The sequence below is a fragment of the Centruroides vittatus genome, unplaced genomic scaffold (genome assembly GCF_030686945.1).
Source record: "Centruroides vittatus isolate TY-2023 unplaced genomic scaffold, ASM3068694v2 contig_150, whole genome shotgun sequence".
Classification (NCBI taxonomy): domain Eukaryota; kingdom Metazoa; phylum Arthropoda; class Arachnida; order Scorpiones; family Buthidae; genus Centruroides; species Centruroides vittatus.
The window spans coordinates 1929047-1950369 of NW_027120928.1; the positions used below are offsets into that span (position 1 = coordinate 1929047).

Here is a 21323-nt window from a genome sequence, read left to right on the forward strand (position 1 = left end):
TTACTGAAATATTAGAACAATATAGTAGAAAGCTCCATATTTCAAATGTTTGTCTATTTATACTTTTCAAATACAAGAATAGGATTATCCATTGTGAATAAAGTTCATAATATAAATAAGTTATTATTTATGGCTATTATTTTTTATGTATTATTTTATTTATGTGCATAAATAAAATAATTATTTTCAGTAATCTTTAAACAATGAGTAACTTATCTGAATTACTTGGTCCTTACTAAGATGCTAAATTCAAGATTCATTGTTTGCTTTTTATTTTTAAAGCTTAATTAATCATGTAGACATACATACATAGGCTGATCTATAGGTGAAAATTACTTCTAAAGCAAATGTTCAATTTGATGTCCTGCATACAGAGATTGGTATAATGCTACAAATTGCATTGTATATATTTGAAAATATCAAATGTGTCAAACAAGTAGCATATATTTGTTCTTATGAACAGCAATGACAGCATGTATTGTAAAATAAATGGATTTTAGATGATCCCCAAAGAAAAACAAAATAGCAGCATGAAGTCCAGGATCTGAGTCACCACCTTAATTCCTCTTCCTCCAATCTATTGCCTTGGAAAGAAGCATTGATTCCTTTACTGGACCAGACATATCAAAAACTGTTAATACACATACACAAAACTGTATTTATTATAAACAGTTCTTGATAAGTCTGGTCCAGTAGAGGAATCAATGCTTCTTTCCAAGATATATATACATATAGATATATCTCCAAAGAAAATCATCTGAGATGTAAAAAAGTTCAAAGTAAAAATTTGTGACAATTCAGACAATAGTCAAAATTTTCCTTTGGTAAAGATAAGCTTGGCACTTGGAAGTGAAATGTAGAAAATAATAATACAGGTAAAAATCTTGTGGGTACTACTTTGAAGTGCCAAGCTTATCTTTACCAAAGGAAAACTCATGATAATTTAGACAACAGTCAAAAATTTTTTTAGGAGTTTTTACTTGTGAAATTTTTTTTACATCTCATGTTTTTGTTTGGATACCAATTGTTTTTGTTTAATAATTATATTATGTCAAGACATAGGACGACGACACGCAATTCGGTTGGCCCTTCACCGAATGTGTTGCCAACCAACATACCACTGACAAATGTGCTGCCAACTGAACGCTTTCAATATTCATTTTGATCGGTGCTGTCCAACACTTTCGATACACCCTTTAGAAAATTCCCTATAAAAAGTTTTATTGCATACATTTTAGTTTTTGTTATTGTGAGTAACATTTTGAATAAAATTTATTTATTTTATTCTTATAAACATAAAATTAAGCTGTAAAACTGAATTAGCTCTACAAAACCCCCGCGAACTTTGACCTATTGACCGGGAAGTTTCACAAGTACCTCACTGATAACGAGAAAGGCTTTAAGTTTAAAATTTGAGCTTTCTAGATCCAGTAGTTTTTCTCTAGGAACGTCTACAATACCAGATGAAGAAGAAAACAGCTTTTTTTGGCAAGTTTTGCACTTTTCAATTGCTTATATTTTGGCAACCCCATTGTAGAAAAACCTGAAATTTTGCACACTACATAAGAAAACAATTTTCTTTTGAATGAGATATTTGGAATTACTTCAGGTGTTTGGGGCAGAGAAATCAAATCCCAAAAATTGGCAACTCTGATTTCTATATATACAGTCAGCCAGTGACTTATTTTTTTACTGCACTTCTCTATAGGAAGCACATCCATGCACTAAGTGGAGGAGAGCAAAGGGGAAAGAACTTGAAGAGAGACAGAGAGCAAAAGACTAGTAAGACACAATAATAATCTTTTCGTCTACAGATGGGGAATCACTGTTGTGACTCCCGATTAAATGTATATGTATCTTACATTTAAAAATCCAGGACACTAAAGTTTATAAAAAGTATAATGTAGACAATCCAACCAGCATCTTCTGTTGCTCCCTTTTCACACCAGGAACTCATCTAAAACACACTGAAGCTCTATCTATTTGAGGCTATAGCTTCAGTTAATTATGTAAAAGACACAAATGTCCACCAATGATTAGGTATCGTAAAAACAAGTATATTAACATTTAAAAATTCAGAAAACGTAAAGTTCATTAAAAATACAAATACTGTTCGGAATGTCAATGAAAATTTGAATTTTAAGATATCACCGTAGACAACAAATAGCAATAACTTTATAGCTACAGTGCACATGATGAATTTAATTGAAATTTTTAAAAAGGATACAATTTAATCTTATTGGGATTTAAAGATGGAAAGTCTTGCTGACTAAGACCTAAACTTTCAAGCCAGGAACCTGGTTCTTCGTCATCACTCGCTAATTCGTCATTTCCCTCAACAAATCTAAAATATATAATTTACATTAAATTTATTTTTAAATTAGAAAGTTTTTAGAGGATATTTTTATTCACTTACCCACTGTCACCTGGAATAATAGATTCATCACTTGTATTTGACAACTGAGAATAAGTGTCCTGTGTAAATTCATTTCCAGAGTTATTAGTTTTCTTTTCACTCAAAGGCATAGTAAAATTGATTCCTAAATTAGGAAATTAAAATGATGCTTTTTAATCAATTTTTTATCATTTAGCTAAAACAAAAAAGAAAAAGCTTTTATATGACTACAAATTCTTCAGATCTTATTAATAAAATATTTTCTTGGAATAAAGTTTATACGTTTCAAGTAAAATTTAAATATAAAAATGACTATTTGAAATGTTCAATTGTTCTTAGTTTTAAAATCTTTAATAAACATTAAACATCCCAAATCAAATATTGAAGTAAGTTTAGTTATTTTTAGTTTTATATTTAAAATTTTTTAGCATACACAAAATGTCACATAACATGACAAATTATAAATTATTAAGCTACATAACTACTACTCATTGCAGAATAATCTAAAGTTAAATATTTTTTCAAAATCTTCATATAAATTATTTGGCACAGAATGAGAAAATCAATTTCTAGTAATAACTATAAATCGATTTTCTCATGTATTTTTTATATAAGGTATAAGTGACCATTATGTTAACACAAATGCAATAAAATTTAAAATCATCTAAAATTTTCTGGACAATCTAATACGGTGGAACTTCGCTTAACGAGCTTAATTCGTTCCAGAATCTTACTCGTAACGCGAAACAATTTTTCCCATATAAATTAATGTAACATATGATAATGCATTCCATGCCAAAAAAAAAAAAAAAAACTCAAATATTTTGTGTGTAACATTTAATCAAGGAAAATTATACAATATACATTGTTAAGGAGTGTGAATCATCTTCATCTTTTTTCTTCTAGCACGGAATAACCAACCCGGAATGCAAATTCGATTTGCAGAAAAAAAAAAAAAAAAAAAATTGCAGATAATGTCTGATAAATACGCCAAATAGTATGCCAAATTCTTGGCCTATGTAAAGGTAATAATTAAATATTAGAAATTGATTAATTTGACTAGAAGTAGGCAGTTAAGCTGCCATCTTGTATTAAATTTAATAATTATAAATAATTAATTTTTAATTTAAACATTTCTAAAACTTAATTTGGAATTGGTCATTAAATTTAATATGAGATGGCAGAATAACTGCCTACATCTAGTCAAATTAATCAATTTCTAATATTTAATTATAGCTTTTACATAGCTCAAGAATTTAGCATATTGTTTGGAATGTTTATTATATAACAAGTTATGGTTGTTGATGTTTATATGTAATATGTGTGAACACAAGTTTAGAAAAAAATATGTGATCACAGGTGGCATTGTAAGATGCTGGTGGCACGAATGCTAAACACAGACTGATGGAACATGTGCACAATCCAGGACTTTCTCTCTCCTTGTCACTCGTTATGCGAAACGTTGCTCGTTAAGCGAGTCATCTTTTTACAATTTGTTTTGCTTGTTAAGTGAGATTCCATTGTATTAATATCTTGCAAATCAAATTATACAAAAATATATTATTTGAGACATTAGTTAGATTTATTCATTCTTGTCCACCTCACTCTATAGTATCAAAACTTTCATTTTTATGCTAAAAATCTTATTTATAATTGTCACAAAATGTTTTTCTGCCCTATTTATGAGCCTTTATCAAGTGTTATATCTTTGCATTTTAGAATAACCCAAATTCTCCGAATACTTTCAAATCAAATCTTTGAAAATATTGAACTTTGCAATCAAATCGCATAACGTTGAGGCAAACAAGTGGTTGCATCTTCTTTTAATTTCTTCTAATTCCTTTCTTAACGGAATTTCTTAAGCTGTTGGGAAAGTTTCCACATCTCTGGTGTTTATATTAGTAGATACAATGACATCTAAATTTCAATAATGCAATGATAAAAGGTAATGATAATTACTAATAAATTTCAAGTTTAAAGTTTGATTAATAAACTACAATATTTTTTAAAAACTGCAAATGCATTATTAGAAATATGAATTGGGGTTTTAACATTATTTTTTTCTTTTAATTTGATAATTAATGTTTATTTTTTAAATTTAATTAATTTTCTTAAAAATAAAGTTATAATAAATGATAATTTAATCTTCCAATGAAATAAATATATTTTAAATGAATGTTTGTATATTCAAATTTTTTTTAGCTTTTTAAAATCTAATCATAAGATGCTATGATGACACACCAAAAAAAAACTATGTTACACAAAAAGTATATTATATAACTATTTGAAATTGTAACATTGGATATTAATTATGTAATAAAATTTTTGAAAAATATATAATTAAATCTTCAAAGATAGAGACTAACCTTCAGTGATAAGAGCTTGTCTTAGACCTCTAGTAGTTGGAGTTATCATTGCATTTATTTCCGCAAAACCATTAATACCTGCTGCTCTAAAAAGAACTGTGAATGATGCTGCACACAAATAAAAGAAAGGGCACTGGCAAGTCCTCACTAATTGATACAATGATCTGAAACTTTCACACCTAAAATAAATTTTAAAATTTTAGTATAATAATATCATTATATTCTTATATAAATTTTTTTTAAAGTTCAATGAAAATTTTAATCTTTATTAAAATAGTAATCAATGGAAAACAATCTTATTTCACTTTTCAATCATTTTGCAATTTATCTTTAAGAACTTTGCATTGTCTAGGAAAAGCCTGAAAGCTGAGTAAATGGTTTTGACATGAATTGAGTGTCAATAATAAGCTCCAGAATCTCACAATCTGCTTGCTGTTGTTTTCACAACACAATAATAAGCCATTTTTGGACTGGTTGCTGATGTGTGATGAAAAACGGATTACTTATAATACCACCAAATGTTCTCATCATTGGTTATTGTCTAGTGAATCTACAGCATATACCAAAGCCCAACATCTCTCAACAGAAAACTTTGTGTGTCTGATGGACTACAGTTGGAATTATTCATGCAAATGATTACTGCAGATGTCTACGTGGCACAACTGCAATGGCACTGTTTCAAAAACAGCCTATGCTGGTTAATTGCAAAGGTGTTGTGTTCCTTCGGGACAACATGAAACCTCACACAGCACAAGTGATCCACAACAAGCTGCACAACATCAGTTGGGAAATCTTATCCCATCCTCCATATTCACCAGACATATCAACATCAGACTATCACCTTGTTTTTGGCCTGGACAATCAATCATATGTACAACTGACAGTTTTGAAGCTGAAGGCACTGGAAAAGGAGTTGAAGAATCTTTGTTTCTAAAGATTGTAAATACCATTATGACAAAAATTCCCAAACTTGTATCTCTTTGGAAAAGGATTGTAGATAGTTATGGTGCTTACTTTACTGAATAAGATATCTTTATTCACTTTTTATGTATGTTTTAATTTTAACCTCAAAAACCACATGAACTTTTTGATAAAACAAAAAGCTACTTTAAAACTCAAAAGTCAAAATTAAAAGTTTAATTTCTTAAAATTCAGTAAATTTCTTTTCTTTTGACTTTTTATTTTATTAATATATTGAAATAAATAAAACAAGTTAAATAATAGATATTATGTACGTACTTATGTAATAAATATTAAATAAATTAATAACTAAATAAGTCAGTAATTTAAGTTCACTAAGTATTCAGGATATTTGAGATCTAATTAATATTCAAATTCAAGAAAAGTGATGTTTACTCATCTCTAGTAAATACAATCAAACCTTAGCATAATTCTGCATTCAAAATGCTAGTAAATACTTGCAAATAAACGTCTGTGAACTATTAAATATATAATTTTATTACATTATCATCATCACCAAATCACGTGACTTTGAAACTCAAACTTATATTTAGATCTCGTTATTACATATAATTCTCATTGTTTGAAGTTATGGCCAAACTCAATTTAGTATCAGCTTCGGAAGCAAACAAAATTTGAATGTATATGAAAACTTATGAAGATATACCATGTTTTTGTTGATTCTAAATGCATTATAAGTATGAAGTTGAATTTTGAGGTTTTTTATGAAGAAAAAATTTTTTAAATAATTAATTTCATAAAGTAATAAGTTAAAAGAACATCATGACATAGGTGAAATCTGTAAGCTTCCAAACTCTTCTAAAGAATTCTTCAAATTCGAACTGAATGAACTTAAAAGTAAAATCTCCATCAACCTTGAAATTAGTCCAGCACTTGTATTACCTTTTTAAGGTTTTTCACCTACTCCAAAGGTCATCGTCGGGAAATGAACCGCCTATCCACACATTATAAGGTATGCACGTGACAGCCAATTTACATTGTATTCAATCCAAAATTAAATTTTCCTATTCGAAGATTAAACACACATTCCGTTATGTTTTAATTTTCTAAAGATGACCTTCCCAAATGTTAGAAAGATGATACTTTTGATGACTGCTGGACTCATTTCAAGATTGGTGGAGATTTTACTTACTGTAGTTACAATAACTATTTGTTTTAATACTGTGTCATAATGTCTTCTTGAAATATTCATTTCAAATGTTAAAAAGGAGTTTAAATTAAACACTAATTACCAGCAAAGTTCATTTAAACTGATGCCACTGTTGAACAGTATAGCCCAAAAAGTTTTGTTGCATAACACATGTGATTTGTTTATGATGTAGATCAGTGTTTCCAAACCTTTTTTGAATTAGCAACACACATTGAATTTAATAAGATTCCTGTGACACATCATAGTTTTTAAAATAAAAATGTTTAAAATTTAAAATAAATTATGGTTGATTTAAAAATATTTTGATAATACAAAATTTAAACTTATGAAGAAAAAAAAATCACAATTTTACAAATATACTATAAAAACAAAAGGAATATTTGAATAAATGCATAAAGAACTAGTATCTGTCTTTAAGCTCACAACATTTATAGAAGCTCCAAAAGAGTTGGTACGTTGGCATAAGCATTGATGTACACAACTTTTGTGAGGGGATATGATGATTCCACAAATTTTACAAAAATTGGCATTTTAGTGAATACTCCTTCTCCATTTGGTTGGCTGGCAGTAAAAAAAAAAAAAAAAAAAAAAAAAAAGGAAAGACGAAAGATAAATGAAATTTTAAAAAAAGAACCTATTCAAAATTCTAAAGTTCCAAGTATTTAATATTTCTGTGACGCAAGTTGGGAAACACTAATGTAGATTAAGTGAGGGACAAAGTCAAAAGCTTTTAGCCTTAAGAGGTCTATTGTGCACACCACAAGAAACTACTTCAGAAGTCTGATTTCTTCAAAACAAATAACAAGCCTATATGGGAAAGTTGGGAGATATCACCAGGACTCAAATAAAAAGAACCTAGATGAACAAGTCTACCTAATCAAGTTTGGCCTCTCACAGAAAAAATAAAGGAAACTCCCCTTAGCAGAGCTGCTTGCATGACTTCTGATTTTTGTTTTGGACTGTGTCATTGATTCTAAGATGCATCTTCACTTTGGTTATTGGGTAAAAAATGTGTCTTAAAATTAAAAAAAATACAGTAGCATTAAAAAACTGTAAGAAAATGTAATAATCATCTATATTAAGAATGCATAATCTGAATATTTCAATATCTTAACATTTATCCCATTTTTATTGTTAACTTAAATACAGCAAACTTATTTTATGGACACTCTGTAAACTCCTCTATCCAAAATTTTATTAAAATAATGTCAAACAGAACAGTAATGCTTATATTTACATACTGCTTAAATAACTTAACTGTATTTAGAACCAATTAATAATCTAATTGAGTAATTTTTTTTTTATAATTTATATTTTTGATTTCATTTAATAATCTTATAATATAATTGAGATGGATTGATGATGATGATGATGATAATAATAATAATACTATAATTAATAATTAATAATATAATAATAAAGTAGCAAATATAATACATTAAGAGCTTGCAAAGACACACAAATTAGTAGACATCCATGAACCATACTACAAATACATTCCACAAACAGTATTGGAAAACACACACAAAATGTGCTACGACAGAGCCATAATCACAGATAAAACAATTTATACCACAACAGACCAGACATCACACTCATTGACAAACACAATAAAATTGCATACATTATAGACATATCCATTCCAAACACTCACAATGTACAAAACATATGCACCAAAAAAGTCAGCAAGTACACAGAACTCTGTCAGGAAATAAGGCATCTGTGGAGGATGAATAGGGTGCTTATTGTACCTGTTGTTCTCTCCTCTACAGGTGTCATACCACACACACTACACAAAAGCCTGGGCACATTACAATTGAATATAAATACATACATCACACTACAGAAGGCCACTATTTTGAATACATGTCATATTCTGAGGAAATTCCTGAATACAGACACACACACTGATACACTTCTTTATTTTTGCTTTGGTTGCTATGCCTTGACTCTGGTCCAGCATAGTACACAGCCACCAGTGTTAACTGAGTATATCTCACATAACCCAACACAATAATAATAATAATAATAATAAGTGCAGAGCCCAAACAGTTAGGAGTTAAAAGTTGAAATTTGGTACACAATTAGGGTGCGTCATGAGAACGTACACTAAGAAGGGATTTTTCGAAATTCCCCCATGTTGGAGAGGGAGAGGATTAAGGCTTATCCAAAAAAACAGCTTTTACTGTATTATTTTAGATGCAATTTTTATTTTTAACTGCTCTTTAGTAGGGTACACCATAAGAATGCACCCTAATAAAAAATTTTTGGAAATCCCCTGTGGGGAAGAGGTAGAGGCTTAAGGATTACCTTGAAGAACTCTGCCTCTATTGTACTATTTTAGATGCAGTTTTTTGCATTTTAATAGGGTATGCCATGAGAATGCACATTAAGAAGGGATTTTTGGAAATTCAACTCTCCCAGGGAAAAGGAGAGAGTTAGTTTTAGTCAGTATAAAGTGTAAATAATGAAAAAGGAAAGTAAATAGTGGCACATATAGTATACATTTTGGCAATTAATAAATATTTTTATCATTTCCACTGTTTGGGTAACCCAAAAACAATAAATCCAAAATAAATGAATTTGAACAAATATTTAAATTCGTTCCAAATTTGAAAAATTAGAAATATAATGTTCCAAACAAGATTTTGCATGTCTTATAAGTGACATTATAAGATCTACATTAGAAATTTAAATTCTAATTTAAATTAATCATTTTATTCAAGTAACGTTATCATAGTTCTTGCACCCAGCAAAAACGGGTAAGATCGGCTATAATTTAATAATCTTAATCTTTGCTACAGTTACTTTCTGCCCGAGCAACACCAGACTCATCTGCTAGTTCTACATATTCTTATCGAATTGAAATTGAGATAAATCCAAATTTCAAAAACGCTTGTTATTTTTCATTAGTAATTTTTCTATTATTTTAAATGAGAAATCATATTTTGTTTTACATGATAATGTATTTAATAAAAGTATTTTACATAATTATGTAGGGTTTACCATAAGTTCAAAATCAGAAATAGAGACATTGTAGTGAGGTAGTAGTGACGGATACCTAGCATTAGATAGGCAGTAGCTACTCTGGAAAACAAATGAATAAGTCTAATTAAACTATTTTATTGAACTATAATTATTGAATGTTTTTTTTTTTTTAATTTGTTGAATTGGTTCAATCGCACTTGTTTAACTTACATATTTCAACTAAGTTTTTGTTAGAAAACCCAGCTATCCCCATCATGGATTTAGCTTAACTGATGATGAACATGATTAAAAATAAGAATCCTCTTAATGCTCAGAAGGCATAAAAAGTAAAATGAAAAAAAAAAAAAAAAAAAACTATATATATATTGTATACAACTGGAGGAAATGATACTCTTAGTCAAAATTCACACCTGATTAACTGGTAACAAGTTTAATATAATAAAAACATTTTTGGTCTCTTTTTATAGATCTTATGGTTCAATTAGAACAGGGAATAAGTTAACTGAATTGAATATAAATAATATTTGATCATAAATAGAATAAATGCAAATTTTCTATATATATCTCAATTTATCCATCTTTTGTTATTCTAAAAGTACTGTCTAATTTGCACACAGCAAACTATCTCAGCAAAACATGAAGAATTCATTTTATAGAAAATAACCGAAAATGAAAAGAAAATGTAACACTATTTTATTCTCCATAAAAATGCACTTTTAGACACATTAATAACACTGCTTTTGTGTATGAATTTTTCATGAAGAATCAAACAGAAAGTAAATTATTTTTTATTGAAATTGAGAAAAAATGTTACGTTTGAAATAAAAAATACTCTTAAATACATATGTTGAAAATAGTCAGTAATCTTCAACTAAATTGTTTTTAATCAAAAGTTATTTTGCTTTCAAAAAATTATTTTAATTTTATTTAAAATAATCAAAACTTTTATCTGGAATGTCTTCTTGACAAGGAAGCTGTTTCTTAAGAGTTTTGAATGTATAAAAAATCATTATTTGAAATTATCTTTGAATGTTTTGATAGATATTCAAACCTTCTTAGGAGTAGAGTACAGATGATGTACTATATTCATAACAGTGGTCTGACTGGTACAAGTTGCAAAAATAATCAGCATTTTAATTAATTTTTAAGGCCAAATTATTCAGTATTTAATTATTAATAATAGTGGTAATATAGCCCAATTTAATCTGGCAATCATTTGGCTTCATTAAATAGAAGACATTTTCAACATTCAACAAAAACATTACTTAAAAAGAAAAATTCACAATTTAGAACTTCTTAATATAAAAGTTTGACTATATTTGAAGCAAGATTATTTATAAAATAATTGTGACTCCAAATTTTTTGAAATTACAATCTGTTTATGTTAATTAATAATTAAGAAAGGAAATGTACTTACCAATCAGAATGTAAAGAATCTTGAATGATTTCATTATAGGAAGTTATAGCTTGACTGTTAAAATAAAAATAATAATAAAATAAACCAAAAAAAAGAAATTTAAATTTAAGAAGCTTGAATTTCTACTAACTTCAAATTTTTATTTTTTTTTACATCCATACGAGGAAATAATTGTAACCATGGAAGAGAAGGATGCATCCAATATAAGCAATTTTTATAAAAACATGCCCCAGGACTTGAATCTAACACACAATCCTATCAAAAGATGATGATAATCATTAATAAAAAAAAAGTCAAATCAAACTAAATTATTGATATATAAAAATTATATATTAATAACAATTTAATAAAAATCAGTAATTAACAAACACATCAATCAAAGAGCCTTAATTGAATTCCAGCAAGAGTTAATTCAAAATAAAATTTTCAAACTAACACTTTTGATCTACAAATGGAGATCTTCAGGTCCGTATATTCAATGATGGAATGTTGAATAGAACAATGATGTTTTTTGAAAAATTAAATTACATAAATTCTCAAATATATAAAAATAAAAGTAAACACTCGAAAATTATATAAATATAAATGAGAACATTTTGTTATAATTTCCCTATGTCATGATGTTATGTCACAGTTGGTCATGTTTAGATTGAAAGCATTAGTCCAAAAGTTTTATTTTGAATTACATCTTACTAGAATTCAATTAAGGCTCTTTTATAAACATATTTATTGATGTATTATTCCAGTCTAAAAATTGGTGTTGTAACTCCATCAGTTATTGTTTTGGACAAATTAATAAATGTGACAGTACACATAAGAATACTGCTTAAACAGTAAATTCTGATTAATTCAAACCCACTAATATTGCCATTGAACACATATTAAATTATTACAAAATATAGTTAATTCAAACTTTTTAGTACATATTTGAATAATATGAATATGAACTTAAAAAGAAAGCAATATATAGCCATCTAATCACAAAATGTAAATTTCAAGAATTATAAAAGCTGTGTTCTGTAAACTCCTGAGATATGAATGAAATTATCATGTGGTAAAAATAAAAGCAATCACTCCAGGTATCCACTTGCTCAGATGAAGGTCCTAATGAGTTATTAATTCAATGAATATGGACTGGACTTATTCTGTAATAATTTCATGTTGGCAGTTTCAAGACCATCAAACAAGTAATTGTCCATTGGATACAAAAATAAAAGATTGATTGCAAAATTATTTCAAGTTATATTTGATAATTTCTTGATGAAAATAGAGTATACTTCTAGAAATACTTTAGCCAACAATAATATTCAATCATACGATGACTTTTGTATTTTTTTATTTATTATATATCATTATTTAAGTTAAGAAGGTTAAAATTGTTCATTAAAGATTTTTCTTTAGTTAAATTTTTTCTTTTAAGCAGATCAATTATGTTATTGCAAACAACAGTAATTGTTATAAAAATAAAATTCTCAAGAATACAATTCAATTTAATTTAATGAAGTTTGGAGCAAAATATTCTTAGTCAATTTTCTGTCATCAGGAGCAAGATTAAATTTGTCAATCACCTTCATGTGTACTGTCATACTCACTTTTATTTATTTTTTCATGTTTTTGAAATGCATTGAGATCATTATATTTCTTAATATTTCTACAGATTTTATTATATATTTTTTCTATGATACAGAGACATATTTGTTATTTAAAATTTTTTTGTATCCATATATTTAACTTAAGAAGTAAATTTTGTAATTCTAGATATAATTTCTTTTATATACACAATATACATGAGTATTGTAATTCAAAGTCCTCTTACTTTTCCTTTATGTTGCTCAAGTTCCAAACAGCGAGTAAAACTTGTTGTACCACTTGCTTCTTCTACAGTTTTGAGATTTCCTCGCCAAGGGAATGGTTTAGTTGACATAAAACGAACTTTTGTTTTTAAGCTCCAGTCTACAGGAATGCTGTTAATCCATTCAGATTTATTTTCAAACTAAAAAATATATATATGTACTTAGAATTTTAAAATATAGATTAAAAAAAGCTTAATTTCATAAAATCAATGCATCAACATTTCCATGCAACCCATCCAAACTATGACAACACACACTGTTATTCAGCACTATGAGTCACCACTGGAGAAAAAATATTCCCATATTTGTACTGGCTAGAAAGTAAACACCAAACAAAAATTACCAGTAAAAAAGAGGAGAAAAAAGAGCGAGAAGGTGGTAAGGAAGTACCACAAGGAAGCCTGTGACTATATGTTTTGAGGATACAAGACAAAGACCAAGGAAGCAGTGGGACCAGATTAAAACCTACATCTATCACTGCTAGTCACTGACTCTATAACAGTATCATCCAGTAAAACTGAAAAAGAGATCTTCAAATTCTTGATATTTGTTTTACCACTTTGTTTACTTTTTTTTTGTAAAGGCATTATTCATTTTATAAACTCTCTCTCTTGCACACATTCAAAGAAAGGAATGTATTTTCCTTCTAAGATAGAATAAGTATATTAATTAATGATTAAATTGTGTGCATAGCCATTCTGTCAGGACACATGCAATAGTCATGATTTATAAATGTGTATTAATTTAAATTGAGGTTTACAGAGGCCAACCACTCAGGCTTGACTGAATATTTGTAAGAACCAAAACAGTGGACCTCACGTCTTATACTTTATCGCTGGGGACTTGGATCTGAAGACGAGGGAAAAAGACAAAAATTGAAAGCTTCTAAATATATAATGGAACAATAATTTATATATATATATATATTAATTGTTTGACATTTACATTCTTTATAGATAAATGCAAATTCAGTTTAATTGTAGCAAAAATGAATTTTAATTCTAAGTGTTTAAAATTAATCTTATACAAACCTTATTCACATTATTTAATAATGTATTCTTTGAACTTTTTTCTTCTGGTGGACCAAGGACTGTATTTTCATCCAATAAATCTACGGTAATTGAAGTTTGAGGAGATATTCCTGACAAATAATCTTTGTAAATATCCATATTTTTCTGATAAAAAAAATTTTTTTAAACATTAGTTTATAAAAAAGTTTTAACATAACTATTCACAACAGAAATAAAAATAATTACCTGCATGTACTTGTTATTTTGTAATTTCAATTTCCAATTATTAGGTATAACTTGTTTAGTTGGAGTATTTTCATTATTTTTTGATAACTTTGGCTTTTTTGGAGATTTTCTACATAAAAATGGTGGTTATAAAATTTAACAAATATATTTAAGATCTATAAATCAATATTTTAATGTAGATTTTAATTGTGTAATTATCAACATTTAAATGCTTGAAATTGATTATACACAAATTACAAAAACTATTTTTGATATATTCTTATTTTACATGCTGGAACTTTTTGAACAGCTCTTGTAGATTTAAAAATTTCAAGCATAAATAAATAATAGGTTGGTTGGTTGGTTAGGGTTTATTAGCACAAGGGCCACATAGGCCAAGCTGCACCATGTCAAATGGTATAATTGTATAATCTAATAAATAAATAAAATAATAAATATATAATGTAAAACAAATAAAAAATGACAAAAAACAAATAACAAAAATAGATAATAGTGCAAATGTATATGATAACAAGATGTATATATAAGTAAAAAATAAATAATTAAATCTGTTTATAAATATTTGTGACACAAAATTCAAAAAGTTCAATAATTTATCGAGATTTGGCCTCTGGCCCAGAATCTCTGTCAAACTTGCATTTCCGAAATGCTGTCTACGAATCCTCTCAGAGGCAATACAGTTGCACAGTATGTGCTTAACACTTGCAGTGCAGTTGCAATATTGGCATACTGGCAGGTCATCGCCCTTCAAAAGGTATTGATAAGTCAACCGAGTATGTCCAATTCTCAAACGAGTAAGGATAACCTCAGTTCTCTTTTCACACACTATGTTACGTGTCCAATTTTCTATCAGTGGTTTGATCTCGTGTAGTTTATTGTGGACTTGCGCATTCCACACGTGGAATAAATAATAAATTCCCAATATGGATTTTTATTCCTGAAATCTTTGATACTTGAAGCAAGTTTGATTTTTGATCTGAATTACCAGTTGAAAATCAAATACTTTATTATAATTTTAATTTTTTGTATCAAGATGAAATTACTCATCTCTTCAGCTTCCTACACTTAAAAACTGTCTAACTGCTTCTGATTGTTGTTGACTTTCCTATAATAAAAAATGATATCCTACCCTTTGACTATTCTTACTTTTTTACAGATGAAGAAGGGCCACTTTATGAAAGACAGCAATCATAAATTTGAGAGACAGAAACATAAACATACTCAAAATTAAATTTTCCAATTTATTGAAAGGTAATTTATTTTAACCTAGTTAAAAATAAAAATCAAGAAAAGGTATAAGTAAATTTTCGTATAATGTTGGGACTAACAAACAAAAACAAATAAATAGGAGGGGAAAAATTAGATTATATAAGGCAGTCAGGATCTGTCAAATAAAGTGTACAAGTATAGTACATGTAAGTACCAAGGTTTTTCTGTATAATTATGTAGGAAATATGAAAAATTACAATACATTAACCTAAAATGATGACAATGCTATTTAACTTTACTATAATTTCATACAAACTTTACTTTAGCAACAGACTTGCTATTCGGCATCATTATTTTTAATGGTTGACATCCTGACAACATGGTTCTAATCGTTCCTTAATAGATGCCTAACTTTTTAAATTGCAGAGTGTAATTAATGCTCATGAAATGAGCAAAACATATCACCATTATATAAGAAAACAAACAGCATTGCTTAATTAAGATTCTTTGCTTGTATAATACTATTCTTTATCTGTAACACATAGCTAAAACACTTCTTTATTATTTACACTTTTTGGTTAGTTACTTTACTTAAGCAGTACTGTTTGCTTTTTATAATTAAATGTTATTAATATAATTTAATAGAATGAAATTATTAATATTTATGAAACGTACCTAAATGGATTCACATGTTTATCTTCTGTAATGCAAATTTCTTGGCTTGTTTTTAAAGGCTGTGTTTTATTTATGTCAATAGTTTGAAGAACATTACTTGACATTTGAAGTTGTCTTCTTGCTTTTTTATGTAGTCTTAGTACTTCACATGGTTTCAGCCAAGGTGGAGAATTTGAATCAGCCATTATATAATAGTTCTACAGATATTAAGAACAAATTATAACAGATTAAAATTTACTTTAAAATAGTAACAATTTGAAATAATGGTTGATTTGTATATAACTAATAGTTATAGTGAATTAAATTATCATATAATACATTTATTTAAAGTTTTACATATACAACAAAAAATCAATCTAACTCATTCATTAAAGTGTTTAATAAATAATTTATTGGTTAATTACTTAAATATACATACAGTATATAATAGATCTTGATGCAGAAATTTCTAAGTTAAGTAACCATTAAAAAATTCTGTTCTGTATTATATATAATAACTACTGTATATTGGTTGAATAATAAGAAAACACCAAGTAAATTTGATTATACACATTTTGATCAATCAAAAATCTATCTTAAATGACTATATTTATCAAAATCAAAACTTCCATAATTCAAACAAACCCTAGCCCAATATTTAATTAGACAAAGATCTAAAATTAAATTCATCCAAGGCAGCAACTGTTCTAATTATTAAAAATCCAATTGCATAATTTAGTCTAAAACAGGTAGTTTAAGAATGAACTATCGCAATGTGTTTGCACGGACCCAGAAGGGAATCAACCCCGTATTCACGGATTCAAGTTCTTTCTTTTCAATCTTTCCTTCAAAAAACTTTTTAAATTTAATATTGTCTTAATTTATCTCGGTATAAGATGCAATTTAATCATCTACCTCTAGGTCAAATTTAAACTTGATTATTAATAATTCACACAGTTATAGCTTGTGAATAAGCTGCTTTTAGATATTTTACTTTCACAATTCTTTACAGTATTATAAAGCAAACCGTGTTAAATTTTTACTATTACAATTAAATTATTTCAGTATAATGGAATCTAATAAAACCAAAAAATAGGGATTTTGATAAACAAAAATATAATGTAACAATTTTATGTTAGATATCATAAAATATTGTATTTTATCTACATATTTAATTTAATAATAGGATGACTATTGATAAATCTAGTCCTGCCGAATCCAAAACATAAAAATTAAAGATCTCGAGTCATCTAGAGGTCAATCAACCATTAACTTTTAAAACATGTTTTTAAAATGTTTAAATGTTAATCATTATTGTTAAAATAATTATCATCAAATATCTAACAGGACACACTTTTAATATTAGTTTATCAACTTCTCATCCATCTCAGTTTCCATAATTCTAACGTTTGACATTATGTTTCTTCAAGTTGAAAAACTATTTTATAAAGCTATTCATCTTGTAATGTTGAAAACATTAAAATTATATATTTCTTTGAATAGTTTGTGTTTATTTATACGACTGTATCACATCCATAAAAACCAAATTCTATATATTAATAAATCTGACACGATTTGTCATTTTATAAAATCAACTCCACAAATTAATTGGACTAGAAATTAGGCAATTTCCAACCCAAATCTTAAGCTATGCGTACACCGTCAAAAAAAATCCGGCAAGATTTTCCATTCTCTAGCCAGAGTAATCTATAACTGCGTGTACACTACATCAGAATTTTCTCTCGCCGGAGTGGTGCTAGAGTAATTCTATCAAGACTTATGTTGCTCAGTTACACTGGGGTGTATTTTTTATGTAAAGAACTCTCATCACATCTTTGAAGTAATGGCAAACTTTTTCTCAAGGTGGGTCAAGATTGAATTTGAGTAATTAAAAACAAAAACATATAAATTTTACTTTATTTGACTTTTTAATCTATATGACAAAAATAACAATGCACACTATATAGTTGTAAAGATGAAGATGATCATAATAATGTAATTGTAAAAGAAACAAATATTTTGTCTAATAGAATATCTTCTATTGTTTATTTGATGACAATTCTTCTATTAGAGATTCAAAATTAGTGGTCTTTAAATTAAAGCATCTTACAACAGCTTTAAGACCCCGATTTCACATTTCACGTGCAAAGTTTTAAATTATCAAATATTTTTTTATAATTTATAAAAAGTTAATATTTCGTAAACATTCGGTACGGGTTCTAGAAATCGTGGCGCGAATCACCACCACCGGTCCACGCACTCGTAAAGTCTATATAATACGAACCGGTCGAGAACGAGACGACAAGTCGCCACGGCCACCGTGGTACTAGTAAACGAGAAAAAAGTCGACAAAACGTCGTCCACGCCGTCGCCACTTTTTCGACTTCCCAAACCGGGCATTTATCCCGCACCTTTCGTATCGCTTTCGCTCCGGAACGTTTAAAAATTCCCATATTTTTCGAGGTCCTGGCTTTTTTGTCCCCGGCACCCTACTCTTTTAACAAAACCTTCGATAATATTCCAGATACATTTCGTACCGTCGAGTCAATAGCAGATTCGCATCCTCTCCCCGTCGGCGGCGCGTCGTCCCACGAGCGAAAAGGGAAATCGTCCGGGGCCCCGCCGACCAATCTTTAAAATATTTCCCCGAAGAAAAGTGCCAGAAGTCTACACGGTATAGGAAAACCCCTAGTTCAAATTTACCAAGTCCCACCAAGCTATAACTATAACTGTTCTCTGTTCCACACGACATTTACATACACCAAACGAAACCTACATACAGCACGAAAGTCTATTTGGACCATGACCTAGACAAGTCTAGACGTGTCGTTTACATCGCGACTCTAGCCGAATCGCTACCATCCTAGCGAGAGCGAGAAACTCGCTCCAACAGTAACCACCATTTTAAAGTGCGTCATAATTACAGGAGAATAATCGCATATAATATCTATATTTGAATTTTAATTTCTTTAAAGTACAGAATTACATTAACCGATAACATCTTTACACTTTCAACTGTCGTACGTTGAAATAAATTTAAATATATTTACCCGCAAAACGTAAATCGACGTAAATTTGCTCCAACTACATTTTGTATTTTCCGCCAAACGACGCCATCTTTTTTGCTCTTTGTCGTCGAGGATATCTCGAGCAGTGTTGCCACGCCGATTTGCTTGCCATCGGTAGATTCCTTACGACTTTTTCTGGCAGAAAGGGCGTTGCACATAAACAATAACGTGTTTTTTCGTCATTTTTATTTTATTATAAACTATAAAACAATAAAAAACAAAAAAACTAAAACAGAACACTTACGTAAAAAAATAATAATTTACTAATTAAGTACAGTAGGTATATTTTGTCTTATTTTTCTAACAAGAAATTATTTTTTATTTTTCGGGTATTAATAATAATAATTATTATTCAATATCTTCCATTTGTATGTTTTTTTAACACTCTGTTTGTTATTTTTGAAATTAAATTATCTTTTACAGGAAAATCGTAACAGTAATTTTTTCCAATTAATAGTTTAGTAAGAAGTAAGCCATTGATTGTTTCAGAGCTCGGTTTATTTCTTTGTTTCGTTTTTAACAGATTTATTGACGAAAATATTCCGCATTAGCCGAACAATGAGGCAGACACAAGATAGTCTCAACAAAACGAGTCAACACTGGAAAAACAAGTGTTTCATCGCCCAGAGTAATAGTTTTAATATTTCGCTAGAAAACTTGCGCATCATTGCTAAACGACCGTATTTCTTGATTATTTCTTAATAGTCTCCATTCGGAATCTAAACTTTGAAACTCGCCATCAGTTATGAGATTAGGAAATAACGAGGCACAACATCTGTAATTATATATATAATCCCACTTTTAACAACGGTTGGGTTCAAAAAACTAATTTTTTTATAGTGTTGTTTTTAAGAGAAAATCTAGCAGTAATTTGGATGCAACCATCAATGTAAAAATCCAAACGACTTAGTCGGAAAAATTTAATCTGTTCATCTGTAAGGTTCGGTTACGTCATTGAAGCCACGACTTTTGCTCTAAAATACATGTTTTCTATAGATAAATAATTTCTCGGATTTTTAAAATCAATATTTTCGATTGGAGTGGTTGTTATATAATTTCTTTGAAGGAAGCAATCATAAATTGTTTTCAAAATGAGGCAAACATTATCATACAAAATATGCAATTTTGGGGACTCGATTGTATTTCCATGTTTAAAATATTGAATAGAGGCAAGACATAATCCAAAATTTCTAGTAATAATTTTGAAACTGGATCATTCGATTTCTGCAGTATATCTATCATTTGCAGCGAGGACTATAGTTTTAATATAGTTTTAGAGCAGCGTACCGCGCTAAGATTCGAATTACCACACCATGAACTGAAAGTCATCTGGTTTGCGATGGATGTAGAATTTTGTGGGTCTTAATATTGCAAAATTGCTGAAATTGGCTGAATTCACAAACTCTTTTTGGGATAGAATTAAAATAATTGTAAATATCGCGGCAGAGATCTTCGACGTACAGTACCTAGGTAACACGCGTGTGATGCGCACAATTGAAACGAATGGCAAATACATTTTATAATATATAAATTAGGTATGTCATTTTTTAATAGTGTCGTCAAAGAATGGTGACTTCCCATCATAACATTAGCTCCATCGAACGCAAACTCTATCAAATTGTTTTTGTAGGGAATATTATTGTGGTTAAACATTTCAGCAATGTGATTATATAAATAATCACATTGCTGAAATGTTTAACCACAATAGTTGCATCAGAAGCGCTTAATTTTACAAGACCAAAAAAACTATCTTGAAGAACCTGATCTTTTAAATACCTTACAACTAAGCATTACTGTATTGTGTGCATTGTAAGCATTATTAAGCATTATTAAGTGTTTTGTTGTGTCCGATCCGTTCATTCATCCACGATAAGGGAAAATTTCTTATTTCGTAAATCTTCACAAACCCGAAAAAAAGCCTCGTTACCAGTAACGTACTTCACAATGGTTCTGTTGCGTGCCAATCCCTGAGCAATTTCTGAGTCG

The 21323-nt window shown here is 28.6% G+C and overlaps 1 protein-coding gene across 1 annotated transcript in view; it reads right to left on the reverse strand.

Moving 5' to 3' along the window:
• Window positions 1–19377, reverse strand: part of hd (humpty dumpty) — a 23089-nt gene extending 3712 nt beyond the window's left edge. Inside the window, exons 1-10 of the mRNA XM_067262632.1 lie at window positions 19320–19377; window positions 16291–16487; window positions 14407–14515; window positions 14182–14325; window positions 13114–13290; window positions 11428–11552; window positions 11298–11351; window positions 4762–4940; window positions 2417–2540; window positions 2228–2344 (exon numbers count right to left, since the gene is read on the reverse strand). Of these exons, the coding sequence (XP_067118733.1) occupies window positions 2228–2344; window positions 2417–2540; window positions 4762–4940; window positions 11298–11351; window positions 11428–11552; window positions 13114–13290; window positions 14182–14325; window positions 14407–14515; window positions 16291–16475 (1214 nt within the window). The 5' untranslated portion in view covers window positions 16476–16487; window positions 19320–19377. The remainder of the gene's footprint in view (window positions 1–2227; window positions 2345–2416; window positions 2541–4761; window positions 4941–11297; window positions 11352–11427; window positions 11553–13113; window positions 13291–14181; window positions 14326–14406; window positions 14516–16290; window positions 16488–19319) is intronic.
• Between the last annotated feature and the right edge of the window lie 1946 nt (window positions 19378–21323).